This window comes from Heterodontus francisci, chromosome 1, assembly GCF_036365525.1.
Source record: "Heterodontus francisci isolate sHetFra1 chromosome 1, sHetFra1.hap1, whole genome shotgun sequence".
NCBI classification, from domain to species: domain Eukaryota; kingdom Metazoa; phylum Chordata; class Chondrichthyes; order Heterodontiformes; family Heterodontidae; genus Heterodontus; species Heterodontus francisci.
Genome location: NC_090371.1, coordinates 206,649,630 through 206,664,534, shown reverse-complemented (window position 1 = coordinate 206,664,534; position 14,905 = coordinate 206,649,630). Strand labels below are relative to the sequence as shown.

The following is a 14,905-nucleotide window of genomic DNA, read 5'->3' as shown; positions in this document are numbered from 1 at the left end:
TTACAGGGGGTCAGAGCAGCGTCAACGGAGCGGCGGTTGGTGGTTTTGCTGCACTCAGCAGCCATACAGTAAGGCGTTTCACGTTCATTACAAGGAAGGAGTAGGGCAACCATTTATTTGGAACTGAAACCCCCTTGAGGAGTTATTCCCCCTGTCAGGGGGCTCACTGGAGAGGTGCCTGAGAAGGGGGTGGGCTGGGTAGTATTTCAGCACCCATTAGAAGGATGCTCCAATAATAACGGCAGGGCCCAGGTCGCATGGGCGTCATGCAGGATGATGGGGGTCCTTTTATAGTGTCTAAAGTTCTGTTAATGGATGTTAAATACCTAGTAGTTGACAGTAATAGGGTGAACAGGTGTTGGGTATTGTTAGAAGTGGAGGAGTAAGCTCTGTGGCAAGCAATAAACAGTCTCTACCAAAGCATCCTAGTCTCAGTATCTTCTTCACAAACAGGCTTGGAAGTTTCTCAAATATTGGTAGCAGAGAATGGTTGCCTGAAAGTGAAGATTGGAGACTAAGTTTTGTTTTCAGACAGGAGGTTATAATTGGAGTATTTTTTTGAGAAGGCTGTATTTGGAGGTTTTTTTTGAATATGATAGAAACCAGGTCTAAGTTGTCGGGATATGATTTTCCACCGCTGTTTTGTGAAGCCGAACCTTACAATCAATGGAAGAATGAAGTTGATCTATGGACACGGGTTACGTTTTTACCACAAAGGAAGCAAGGAATAGCCCTTGCACTTTCACTTCCCACCAGAAGCAAGATCAGGGGCAAAGTGGTCTCGGAGCTAGAGGCTCATCATTTGGACAATGAGGAAGATTTGGACAAACTCTTAAAATTTATGAATAAAATTTATATGAACAATGACTTATTGAGTGCCTATGTGGTGTGGTCAGACTTTGATAAAAATGGATGGCTCTTCCATAGAAGAATATATTATGAGTTTAACCGATTATATGCAAGGTTGCAGCGGTTCTCCTTGGAAATTCCTAGATCAGTACCTGCCTTCAAATTGTTGGATTGGGCTAGGGTATCGAACATGGATAGGCTCTTGGTATTAACCGGAGTTAGATTTAAAGAAAGAGATATGCTTTTTGATCAGATGTCTGACACCCTGAAAAGTTTTTTGGGAAAACATTGCTTTCCAGCCGCTTTCATGGCGCAGATGGGCTCTTCAGCAGTGACACCGAAGGTAGAGGATACAATGTTAGCAGCATTTCGAAGTTGTTTAAGTATGAGGCCCAAGTGTCAGTACGAAAGGAGAAACACACACAAAATGAATGAGTTGGAGACCATTGTGGCAGCGATAACAGACGGCAGGAATTGGGCAATTATGGCAGAAGGATGAACCCCAGGAAGAACCAAGGGGTGGTCAACAGGTGTTTCTGATGTGACGCAAAGTATCACTATGTGTTGCATTGTCCAAAAAGGAATAACAGGATTTTTGAGATGACACATGACGTAGAAGGTTTGGAAGGCGAGGATGATGCTCCTGATCAATCAGAAGGAACTGTACTGGTCACGAGAAGCTTCAGTCTGGTAATGAGTGTTCTAGTCGCAGATCTGTTCAATTGCACAGTACTAGACTGCAGTATGTGGACTGGTGAAGGCATTACATGGATTCTTTAAGTAAGGAAGACTGAAGTAAGGCCAAAGAATATGACAGTTCTACCTGGATCAGGTTTGGGGATGACAACACATTGAAATCACTAAAAAGATTGATAATTCTGTGTAAAATAGCAGGGGTAAATCATTTTATTAGTACAGATGTAATATCCAGTGATATACCTTTGCTGTTAAGTAAACAATCTATGAAAAAGGCTCGGATGAAATTGGATATGGCTCGTGATAAGGCGATTGTCTTTGGGAAATTTGTAGCTTTGTGGTTTACACATTCCGGACATTATTGTATTACTTTAGTGAGACCTAACATCTCTAAGCAGGTGTTAAAGAAGTATTAATGGCATCCGGGGGTAGGGATTTAAAGGAGAAAAGACAAATTATTTCAAAACTACATCGACAGTTTGCACATCTATCTGGTTATAGGTTGAAGATTCTGTTAAAAGATGCAGGGATAATAGATGATGACTACAGTAAACTTATCGAGGCTATCAGTTAAAAATGTGATATCTGTAAAAAAATACAGGAGGATGCCACCGTGACCTGTAGTGAGTCTCCCATTAGCAATGGACTTTAATGAAACCGTAGCAATGGACTTGAAGGTATGAGATAAAGACAAAAACATTTTTCTTCTACACTTTATAGACATAGCGACTAGATTCAGTCTGTCAACAATAATTTATAGTAAAGACAGAAAAATAATAGTGGACAAGATAATGGAAAGGTGGACAGGAACAGTTCTGGGAGTACCGGCTAGATTTCTAACTGACGATGGAGGAGAATTTGCCAATGATGAGTTCAGGAGTGTGTGTGAAGATATGAATATTGTAGCAATGCACACGACAGCAGAAAGTCCTTTCAGTAATGGAATTTGAGAGAGAAATCACACCGTGATTTGACGAAATGCTCCAGAAAATTTTAGCCAACCAACCAAATTGTAGATTGGCCAGTGCTCTGGCATGTGCAGTACATGTGAGAAACATGCTTCAAATGGTTGGGGGCTACAGCCCCTATCAATTAGTTTATGGCAGGAATCGGAAAATACCTTCGGAAATGTGGGAGAATCCTCTGGCTTTAGAGGGGACTACAATTAGTTCAATTTTTGCGGAATATTTGAATGCCATGCATGTATGGAGAAGAGCATTTATTACGGCGGAGATTGCAGAAAAATTCAGGAGAGATTTGAGGTATCGGATCAGGCCATCAGAAAAGAATTTTAATACCGGGGACATGGTCCTAGAGAGATACAGCACTGAAACGGGCCCTTTGGCCCACCGAGTCCATGCCAACCATCAATCACCCATTTATACTAATCCTACATTAATCCCATTTTTCCCTGTTACATCCCCACCTTCCCTCAATTCTCCTACCACCTACCTACACTAGGGGCAATTTTTACAATGGCCAATTTACCTATCAACCTGCAGGTCTTTGGCATGTGGGAGGAAACCCACGCGGTCACAGGGAGAGCTCACAATCTCTGCACAGGCAGTACCCAGAACCGAACCCGGGTCGTTGGAGCTGTGAGACTACGGTGCTAGTCACTGTGCCACTGTGCTGCCCCCCACTGTGCCGCCCCCCACTGTGCCACTGTGCCGGCCCTTACAAAAGAGAAGGGCAGAAAGAATGGAGAAGGCTAGGAAAAGTTATGGGCACTGATGGCAAAATGGTAATTTTGCAACATAGCAGCCAAACCATTAGAGTACATTCCTCGCGGCTTATGGGCACTGACTATACGCTGGCAGAACAAATGATGGAAACTGATGATGCACCATGTACTTCGCATGCACATATGTTGGACCTTTACAAGCAACAGACTGAGGCAGATAACAGGCTAACCGAGAGCGGACAAAATGATAGAGAGGATCAAGATAAGGCTATTTATCCCAAAGGTCAACCACTGAAAGTTGGGACTAGAGTGATGTATATGCCAGAAAGGACTAGTGAATGGAGGGAAGCCACCATTTATAGGAAGGGCAGGAAAGGCCACAGGGAAATACAAACATTGGCTGAATGTACAACACAAGAGACAGGATATCAGATCTCTCGATTGGCAGAAGGAAGTGACAATGTGGAAGGCCAGAAAGCATAGTGTAAGTTCAGACAGTGGGCTTGAAGATGATCATAGTCCAAGGAAAAGGTCACAAATTTGTGAAAGGAAGTCTGGTTGTAGGAGGAACAGATTGAGTAGTAGCAGTCCAGAAAGGGATAGGAAATCTAGTAGGGGACGTGATTTCACAACAGCAAGGACCAGAGAGTGGGCGAGGAGTGCCACAAGAAGTAGGAGCACTTACGATAGAGAAGCTCTAATGGCTACTAACAAGCTAGATGGGAAGTTGGTAAAGGATGCAAAACAAAAAGAGTTTGTTTGGCGTATACACGGAGGTGCCAGATAGAGGACAACCAGCATTGTCCCATAAATGGATCTGTAAGAGAAAGCACTTCCCGATGGTACGTATAAAGCGAAGGCCAGACTTATAACTCGAGGATTTGAGAAACGATTAGGTGACCAAGAAGTTAGAGTAGACTCACCAACAGCAAGAAAAGTGAGTTTGAGGATTTTCCTAGCCCTTTTAGCGACACACTCATGGGAATGTAAGTCCATTGACATCAAAGCAGCATTTTTGCAAGCGGAGAAATTTCCAAGGGCAGTATTTTTAAAGCCACCAAAAGAAGCTGGAGATACAGAGGGGAAATTATAGAAGCTAAACAAGTGTGATTGTGGGCTAAACGATGCATCCAGGGTGTGGTATTTTTCAGTTAGGTCCATCCTACTAAAAGCTGTTTGTATTCAGCTAAAAGCAGATCTGGCAATGTTTTATTGGTACCATGAAGAAAAACTAGCAGGCATTTTCTTGATGCACATAGTTGATTTCTGTGAGGAGGAGCTGAGGCATGTGAGAAATTTGTGTTAGATAAAGTTCTGCAGGAATTTAAAATTGGAAGTCAGGCTTCCGGAGCTTTTAAATATATAGGGTTGAATAGGCAGACTAAGTTGGGAGTAACCCTAAATCAACAGTCTTACCTAGAGAATGTTAATAGGATCCCGATAAATCAGGCCAGATCCTCACAAAAGGAAGACTCTACAACCAAGGAAGAGTGTAGACCAGTTAAGGAGCTTAATCGGGCAATTAAACTGGTTGTGCACACAAACTAGGTCGGATACTTGCTATGATGTATTAGAATTGAGCACCATGCTGAAACATGCTACTGTTGGGGAAGTACTGAAAGCAAATAATATATTGAAGAGATTGAGTTTTGACAAATGTACACTCAAGTTTCCAGCATTGGGTGACCCAGAAGAAATGAAATTAGTCATTTTTAGTCACGTCTCACACGCTAATCGTCCCGATGGTTATTCGAGCGCAGCAGGGTTCATTATATTTTTGGTGGGAAGAAATGATAAATGTTGTCCATTAGCCTGGGAATTGAAGGAAATAAAGAGGATAGTTAAAAGCACCTTAGCTGCTGAGGCACTTGCACTGAAAGAAGCGATAGATATGGGTATGTATTTATTGAATATTTTAAAGGAACTCATATAAGGGGGAATCGGAGAAAATGTTTCCTATAGAATGCTACATAGATAACCATTCTCTCTGGGACAATGTCCATTTGACAATAAGTGTCAAGGAAAAGAGATTGAGGATTGATCTCACAAGTATAAAAGAAATGTTGGAAAGAAAATAAATTTCCAAAATAAAATGGGTCAACGAAAGGTATCAGTTGTCAGATTGTTTTACAAAGAGAGGTGCTTGTTGAAAGAAATTGTTGGATCTCCCTCGAAGAGGGCTGTCTTGTGTTATGACGAGTTAGGAAAATGTGGAAATGTTTTAATGTTAAGATTGCTTTTAATTCTTTAAACAAGTTTTCTTTGTCAAAAAAGGGGGAATATACAGTAAGTTAATGGCTGGTGCTGTTGAAAGTTGATGGTATAATCATGTAAGATAAAGAAAAATATATCATTATTTTGTCTCTCTTTTTCATTTTGTATATATATGTATTTTATTTAAAGAAAAGAGCAGAATCTGTTAGTGTCTAAAGTTCTGTTAATGGATGTTAAATACCTAGTAGTTGAAGGTAATAGGATGAATAGGTGTTGGGTGTTGTAAGTAGTAATGTTGGAGTAGTGAGCTCCGTGGTAAGCAATAAACAGTCTCCACCAAAGCATCCTAGTCTCAGTAATATAAAAGCAAAATACTGCGGATGCTGGAAATCTGAAATGAAAACAAGAAATGCTGGAACCACTCAGTTCCGAAGAAGGTCACTGACCCGAAACGTTAACTCTGCTTCTCTTTCCACAGATGCTGCCAGACCTGCTGAGTGGTTCCAGCATTTCTTGTTTTTATTATCCTAGTCTCAGTGTCTTCTTCACAAACAGGCTTGGAGGTTTCTCTAACATCCTTGGCTGGAGGCTTGAGGGGTTTGGTTGCTGGCTGAAGAGGGTGATCTCAGGCTGAAGGGGTCTACTTGCTGGCTGAAGATTGGGGTCGCTAGCTTCCTGCTGGCTGCAGTTCGAGACAGGGTTCGGGTGCTGGCGGTCCTTTAAACATTACACAGCACTTACTTCTGAGTTAGCTGATAACGCAGCCGCCGCCTCAAGGCCCGCTTCCAGTCACTGAATGGTCGGCCACCTGCCAGCTGTTAACTGGCAAACTGGCGCAAGATTCCAATGGGAATGAGAGTCGAAGCGGGAGGGCCTTCGCCACCCACTTCCAGTTTCACCTTCCCTTTCCCGCTGAGTCCCGTGAAATCTTGGCCTCTATTTCTAAGCTCAGCCATCCCATCGTGGGAAAGTGTCAAGTAAAGGACAAAAAAATCTCCAGAGGGAGGAACAGAGAAGAAACTGGAGGAAGTATCACCCAAGGCCACTGTTTCATACCATCAAACATCCAGTTTCAAAACAGCAAGGTCAATGGCCTTGGTCGGGAAGCTCAAGACTAGGGATGGCGTGTGATGTGGGAGAGCCAGTAAAAAGAAAAGAACCGTGAAAAACAGGCTTCTGCAGAACAAAAAAAAAATGAAGTAAAGAAAGCTAGAAAAAAACACAGATTATAGAACTTTGCAGCACAGAAGCCCATTGTTTTTGTTCTGAGTCTGTGTGACATCCACTGTTCCTTTTATTCTTTCTGGCTGATAATCATCTTATTTTCCTCATTATTTCTTACAGCGTGACTTTTCTCTCTAGGGTAACACCACGATCAACACCTACTCGGACGATCAGACCACTATGTGCAGCTTTGGCCTTTTTATTTCATGATGATTTCTTCAGCAAAGACGAGCTTTCCTTTCCCAGATGACACTCACTTCTGTGTCTGCAGCTGTTTCTAAGATCCCACTTGAGGTTTCTTTTTCTTTCGTTTCTGGCATGTTATTAGACAGTTAATAAAAATACAGATCCTGCCTCAAGGCGTTTTCGATAAAAAAGGAACCTGTTACTTATGTTCTATTTAAAACCAGAAGGGCTGCTTGGACTTACTGCAGAAGACTGGCACATTCAGACTTTGAAATCAATCTCTAGTTAGATCCTGGTATGCCAAAGGGTCTTGGTTGTAGGTGACTTGCTGTCAAATCCTCCAATGCTGCAAACTAATTAGAGATATTCAACGGCATCACTGTTGCTGAATTCCCCACCACCAAGATCCTGGGGTTACCATTGACCAGAAGTTTAACTGGAGCAGCCACATAGAACATAGAACATAGAACAGTACAGCACAGTACAGGCCCTTCGGCCCACGATGTTGTGCCGACACTTTAACCTACTCTAAGATCAAACTACCTACATACCCTTCATTCTACTATCATCCATGTACCTATCCAAGAGTCGCTTAAATGTCCCTAATGTATCTGCTTCTACTACCACCGCTGGCAGTGCATTCCACGCACCCACCACTCTCTGTGTAAAGAACCTACCTCTGACATCTTCCCTAAACCTTCCTCCAATCACCTTAAAATTATGCCCCCTGGTGATAGCCCTTTCCACCCTGGGAAAAAGTCTCTGACTATCCACTCTATCTATGCCTCTCATCATCTTGTACCCCTCTATCAAGTCACCTCTCATCCTTCTTCGCTCCAATGAGAAAAGCCCTAGCTCCCTCAACCTTTCTTCATAAGACATGCCCTCCAGTCCAGGCAGCATCCTGGTAAATCTCCTCTGCACCCTCTCTAAATCTTCCACATCCTTCCTATAATGAGGCGACCAGAACTGAACACAATATTCCAAGTGTGGGCTAAACCAGGGCTTTATAGAGCTGCAGCATAACCTCGCGGCTCTTAAACTCAATCCTCCTGTTAATGAAAGCCAACACACCATACGCCTTCTTAACAACCCTATCAACTTGGGTGGCAACTTTGAGAGATCTATGGACATGGACCCCAAGATCCCTCTGTTCCTCCACACGACCAAGAATCCTGTCTTTAAGCCTGTATTCTGCATTCAAATTTGACCTTCCAAAATGAATCACTTCACACTTTTCCAGGTTGAACTCCATCTGCCACTTCTCAGCCCAGCTCTGCATCCTGTCAATGTCACGTTGCAACCTACAACAGCCCTCCACACTATCCACAACTCCAGCAACCTTTGTGTCATCGGCAAACTTACTAACCCAGCCTTCCACTTCCTCATCCAAGTCATTTATAAAAATACTATAAATATAGCTCGGGGGCTGGAAATTCTATGGTGAAAGTCTGTCAGGAGTGTGATGAAATAGTTTCTACTTGCCTAGATGGGTGCAGCCCCAACAACACTCAAGAAGCTTAACACCATCCAGGACAAAGCATCCCTCTTGATTGGCATTCCATCCACCACCTTCAACATTCACTCTCTTCAACACTGACAAACAGTGACAGCAGTGTGTATCATCTACATGATGCACTACAGCAACTCACCAAGGCTCCTTCAACGTCACCTTCCAAACCCACGACTCTACCACCTACAAGAACAAGGGCAGCAGATGCATGGGAACATCACCACCTGCAAGTTCCCCTCCAAGTCATACACCATCCTGACCTGGAACTATATCACTGTTCCTTCACTGTCGCTGGGTCAAAATCCTGAAACTCCCTTCCTAACAGCACTGTGGGTGTACCTACCCCACATGGATTGCAGTGGTTCAAGAAGGCAGCTCACCACCACCTTCTTAAGGGCAATTAGGGATGGGCAATAAATGCTGGCCTTGCCAGCGACGCCCACATCCCATGACTAGATAAAAAAAAAGGCTGTGGCCTCATGATGGTGAGGTTATGCAGCATATAGCAGGCCACCATGAATCTTACCACAAGCCCCACAAAGCGACATGTGTGGAGTCAATCGCACCCAACACCATGAGGAAACCTGCTGGCGAATATTGGAGGCCTCCTCCAGAGTGGTCCAGGCAGCGGAAGTGATGTTTTAGTGCTCTGTTGGTCAATCCGCTCAGAAAATAGGCGACATGTTTAGATAGAGGATCTGGATCGGCGCAGGCTTGGAGGGCCGAAGGGCCTGTTCCTGTGCTGTAATTTTCTTTGTTCTTTGTTCTTTATTTTGTGTGGCAGCATGGCATCCATTGTATGAATGTTGCTCACATGTGCCTGGGTTGTGCACCGGGATCATAAGCCATGTTGTCAAATGATAGCCCTTGTTACCCAATAGCCACCCTCTGGTTTATCGTGGTGGTTCAAATGCAGATGGAACAGCGGAGTGCCACAGAATGAAGGCATCACAACTGCTGCCAGGATAGCAGGCATTGGCCTGCAGGATATGCTGCATATGGTCGCACTTCAACTAGACATTGAGGAAATAGAATCCCTTCCGGTTGCTGTACATCTCAGAGCTGACAAGCGACTCACACAAAGCGACATGTGTGGAGTCAATTGCACCCAATGCCACGAGAAAACCTTCAATCCTAACAAAGCTGTGTGTTTGCTCCGCCTGCTGCACTTTGGTGAGTGAGAATGAAATGTATTCACCTCTCTTGCAATACAGAGCCACAATGCAATAGTGGATAACATGCTGGGAGATGTTGCAAACATCGCCTCGTCTAGTGTGGATGGAGCCGGACACACTGTCACCTTCACAGGCACTAGCAATGTCTTCCTTACCCTCTCTGAGGTTGCAGTTGTGGCTGCAGCAGGTGGCAGATTTCAGGGAGGTCCTCCTTAGGGAAGTGGAGATTTCTGACACACTGATCCTCGCAGAGGTCCAGTTTGGAGAAATGCTTTCTGAACACCCTGGGCAGATGTGACCTCCTACTGAGAGCCGTTCTCCCCCTCCTCCCTCTTCCAGCGGCTTGTGTCACTTCTGTTCATTCCCCCTGCCATGCTGTAGTCCAAGGGGGATTCCAACTATTGCACATATGTCTGGGAACAAGTGGTTTGTCCAGAATCCTTGAAGTCAGGATAAATTCCATGTGTCACACCACTTCCTGTAGACTTCAGCAACTTTAAACAACTCTGGAAACCACCAAACACCTCTACAATCACAGCAACAGCCAGTAGAAATCAATCAGCAACTAACCTGGACGTAATTGATGATCCCTTTAAATAGCAGTGATGGGAGGCGAGAGGTGGGGCGGGGCAGAGTGTCCGTCACCTTCCTGTCACTCCACATTTAGGTCAGTGGCCTTCCTGCCTAACAGCCAATTGTAGCCCTTAAGTGGCCACTTATTAACCACTTAAGGGGCTCTTCCCACTGCTGAGGGCTTGGGTGGGGCCTCCTCCGTTGGCAACCTCCCATAACACCCCAGCCCTGCCCACGCCCCCCCCACCCCACTCATCGGCCACTAACTTTTTGTGATTCATGCACCAGGACACCCAGATCCCTCTGTACCAGAGACCAGTGTTCTGCAATCTCTCTCCATTTAAATAATACTTTGCTTTTCTGTTCTTCCTGCCAAAATGGACAAGTTCACATTTTCCCACATTACACTCCACCTGCAAAATTTTTGCCCACTCACTTAACCTATCTATATCCCTTTGTAGACAATTGTGTCCTCTCAACAACTTACCTTCCCATCTATCTTTGTGTCATCTGCAAATTTATCTACAATACGTTTGGCCCCTTCATCCAAGTCATTGATGTAGATTGTAAATAGTTGAGGCCACAGCACTGATCCCCATGGCACTCCACTAGTCACATCCTGCCAACCCGAAAATGCCCCATTTATCCCTACTCTCTGCTTCCTGTTAGCTAACCAATCCTCTATCCATGCTAATATGTTATTCCCTACAACATGAACTGTTACTTTGTGTCATAACCTTTGATGTGGCATCTTATCAAATGCCTTTTGGAAATCCAAGTACACCGTATCTACAGTTTCCCCTTTATCCATGTTGCTTGTTACTCAAAGAACTCTAATAAATTGTCAAACATGATTTCCCTTTCAGAAAACCATGTTGACTCTGCCTGATTGTATTATGATTTTCGAAATGAAATGCTATAACACCTTAATAATGGATTCTGCTGAGCTGCCAACCCTCTGATTGGTTGGCAGCCACTGGAGGCAGGATCCATGACCTTAAAGAGATGGGGTTCCTGGCGCCGGGCACTTAAGTTCTTGAGCACCGTTGAATCGTGCCGGGGTTGGGGGGTGCTTCATAAGGCTGAGATGGGGTTTCCCTCACCTTTTTAGCCAGCCCTAAGTGAGCATTTTGCCCCCAGAAGGCTTCAGCCTCCAAGAGTTGATCATTTCATGTTCGGTGCTGTTAAATGATTCTTCATTTCCTCTTCCCTACTCTGATTTCTTCTTACCTCTTCCTGAGTGCAGCTATTTATGGTACTCGAATGGGTGATATTGCAGCATAGGAAAAGGAAGAGAAAGGTGACGAAAATTGGTTGGGGGGAGCGTGCTGTTGGTGCTGAAATGCTGGAAAAAAATGACATGAAAGTCATAGATTGTTTTTGTGATGTGCAGGAGCTAGGTGCTCAAGAAATCACCTGTTTGTTACTGTGTTACTTGTGCAGTGGGTGGTTTGAGGCGGATCCTCAAGTAATTCGTAGCTGCCGTTCTATCAGAGATGAAAAGACATGATTATCTCTCATCTTTCACTTCACTCTGGAAGAGAAAGTATCATTTCTACTTCACACAAGCCCTTATTTTAGAGAGGACTCTCCTGATTGTGTTAACCAAAGACTGACAATGGTCACAATATCTCAGCTACATGGAAATCCTATAAAACATGACATAATTGAAAGAATTAACTCACTATTTAATCTGAGGTCCTTTCAGTTCTGGAACTTACACCAGTTCTGACTGAACAAGTCCTATCTTTTGAGATATAGGTCCTTTCCCTGAAGAGGCTGTGAGATCACAGCTTGCCCGTGCCGATTCCAATGGGGGTAGGGAGGATGTAAATTTGGTGCTCCCACCTCATTCTCATGATTGTAACATAGGGCTGAGCAGATCCCATGCTGCTGTCTTCCTCCTAGCACTGCTGGCGACCTCTGTGCTCAGCTGTGGACTGAATTGTATTGGGCTGATAGCACACGGTGCAGGCATCCTTCCCTTCCTAAAGGCACACTCCCTATTAAAGGGAAGCTGCACTAATGAACTGAAGGCTGCTGGAAAATTATTCTGAAATACTCAAACTGCAAGGAGATGGTTCAGCAGGCAAAAGAGAGGGCTCCCAGATTCAGTGACGCCACCTTGACACCCAGGTGTCATAGAGAGATACAGCACTGAAAACAGGTCCTTCGGCCCACCGAGTCTGTGCCAACCAACAACCACCCATTTATCCTAATCCCATATTCCCTACCACATCCCCACCATTCTCCTACCTACACTAGGGGCAATTTACAATGGCCAATTTACCTATCAACCTGCAAGTCTTTGGCTGTGGGAGGAAACTGGAGCACCTGGTGGAAACCCACACAGTCACAGGGAGAACTTGCAAACTCCGCACAGGCAGTACCCAGAACCAAACCAGGGTCGCTGGAGCTGTGAGGCTGTGGTGCTAACCACTGCGCCACTGTGCCACAGGTGGAAGTCAGGAGAGACATCATGGTACTTCAGGGGGGTGCAGGAGGTCCTCGAGGACCACCCTCAGAAGGTTGTGGAAGCAGGTGGCCAATGAGGTTAACTGCAGCAGTCTCGATCTGAGGACCTGGCAGCAGTGCCACAAGAGATCTAATGTCCAGCCTCAAGTTGGCAGAGGGCATAGTGCTAAGCTTACTCTCTCCGTAGCCTCTGCTGCATCTCACTGTAATGTTGCAGGCCCAGAGGCATTGACACTCCTGTCCCTAATCCTGTTTCAGCCTTTGCGTGGACAGGTCACCTACTTCTCTTCTCTCCCTGTCAGGATGCAGCAACACTGTCCAGCAAATCCAGGAACTCAACACAAATGACCTCTAGAGGCACTCCAGAGTACGTCCAGACACTTTACAATAGAAAGAGTTGTCAAAAATGACCTTACCTGCAATTTGGGTGTTTGGCCCTTTAAGGAACACTAGTGCAGGGCCTATCTTACAGCCTCACATCTGATTTTCACAGAGTGATGTGTAAATTCATTGCCAGGACTAGCATTGCCCAAATTTGAGATCCTGGCATTGCAGCAGCTGGTTAGGCTTTATGCTATCAGGCACTGCTTCACGGACTTCCAGTGCACACTGGGGATGCCTGTACTGACGCCGTTTTGTACAGGCCTCGCTGGAACTCGCTGGCGATGTTGTGCTATGGCAGCGCTAAGCAGCTGAATTTTGCGCCCATAACTCTTGACTTCACAAAACTTAACAGGTTTGAAAGAAGAATTATATCACTGAAATGTGTTAGCCACTGAGCCTCATGCATATTTTACATAAAGAGTACTAGCAATAATAAAACCTTCACATACAGGGTCTTTTATTATATCAATGTTTCAAATATCAATGATATACGTTGTCTCCATTCTTGAGGTGTCAATATGTCAGGATATGGCAGTGCTATAGTCCTTGATAATATCAAATGAAATCCCCATACTTTTTTAAAAGGTGCAATGAATCATCTTTCTGTTGTATAGACCCCTGTCTTCATGGGTTAATTGATGCCTCTGATGCTTTACTCTGCTCTGTGCTTGTGCTGCCACTTTACTCGAGACCACTTCCTTCCTGTTAGTTCTCGTCATGACATGCCACATTACGTGTGATTATGTAGAATGTGTAATGAAATACATTCTGCTGTAAAATTGATTGATGTCAGATAATGAAGACAATTATTTAACCTGCGACAAGTATGAGTTTTAAAAATCTGTGCAGGAATTGTTTAAATGCTAAATTGTCAAAGCACGACTTCACGGAGTTAAATACAGTAGATTTGTTTCTTTCAAAATTAAAAACTGATATTCTCTCTCTCACTACTTCTTTCTCTCTGACACGTACCTTGGCTGGAGTTTCAGGTCTTTGTCCTCGCTGATATCTGGTAAACTCTCATGTTGAGCTGAAATGATTTAGGAATGTATTTAGTAGATGGAACACAGCAAAGCTTCCAAATGTCATGTATAGCTTGACTCTGGAGGACACGGGCACTTGTAATTTGTGCACCAGTGAGGCGTTTCTGACAACTAAAATAATGTTTCTGCATTGGAATCTAAAATGCATCATTTAAGGAAATTTGTCCAAAGGATATTATAAGGATGGAGTGAGTGGAGGGGGAAGAGAGGAGAGAGAGAGGGAGAGGAGAGGAGGGAAGGGGTAAGAGAGAGAAAGCAGGTTAGAGAGAGTTTCACCATGTCACTCTGGGCCAGATTCAAAACTATGGCCTACGCCTGCAAACCCACTGCCTAACAGTCTCCTTTGTAGATAACTTGTTAAAATTGGACAAGTTAACTGCATTGAGAAATTGTATTTTATGATTGATCACTTACACATCTTTTTCGTGCTGCCCATCCATCCGTTGAGTTCATCCATTTCAACTTCCATCACAGAAGCAACATCTTCCTCAAAAATAGGGCTTATGAAGGAGAATAATTATTAGTAGTAAATATTTTCTGTTCACAGTTTTAAGAATCAGAGCATCATAGCTGATATATCAAAAATGTGTATTTTCTACGTTTATCAAAAATGTTGAGGTTGAAAATTTTCAGGGAACAATCCCAACAATTGCTCCAGGATCACACCTCCACCTGGACCTCCAGTGCTGACCCCAAAGGTGTATGAATGGTCAGAGGGAAGTCCAGTCAATTATATACATATGGCAGGAACACACACTACTGATGGGCGATTCACAGATACCTGGCCCACATGGCTGAAAGAGTGCCCATCCTTTGCCAATCAGAGAGGGTGCTAGGGCCCCCTCACAAAAGATTTTCCTGGCAAATAATTAAAAAAAAGATTACCTGC

At 44.1% G+C, this 14,905-nt stretch overlaps 1 protein-coding gene across 6 annotated transcripts in view; it reads right to left on the bottom strand.

Moving 5' to 3' along the window:
- tmem154 (transmembrane protein 154) overlaps positions 1 to 14,905 on the bottom strand; it is a 70,756-nt gene that overhangs the window by 15,125 nt on the left and 40,726 nt on the right. For 4 of the 6 annotated variants that reach the window (XM_068040973.1, XM_068040947.1, XM_068040981.1 and 1 more), the window contains exons 4-6: positions 14,431 to 14,516; positions 13,946 to 14,003; positions 13,475 to 13,744 (exon numbers count right to left, since the gene is read on the bottom strand). In XM_068040973.1, coding sequence (XP_067897074.1) covers positions 13,714 to 13,744; positions 13,946 to 14,003; positions 14,431 to 14,516 — 175 coding nt within the window. In that variant the 3' untranslated portion in view covers positions 13,475 to 13,713. Of the gene's footprint in view, positions 1 to 13,474; positions 13,745 to 13,945; positions 14,004 to 14,430; positions 14,517 to 14,905 lie in introns of those variants that run through there. The other 2 variants (XR_010975858.1, XM_068040958.1) reach the window with 1 other exon arrangement.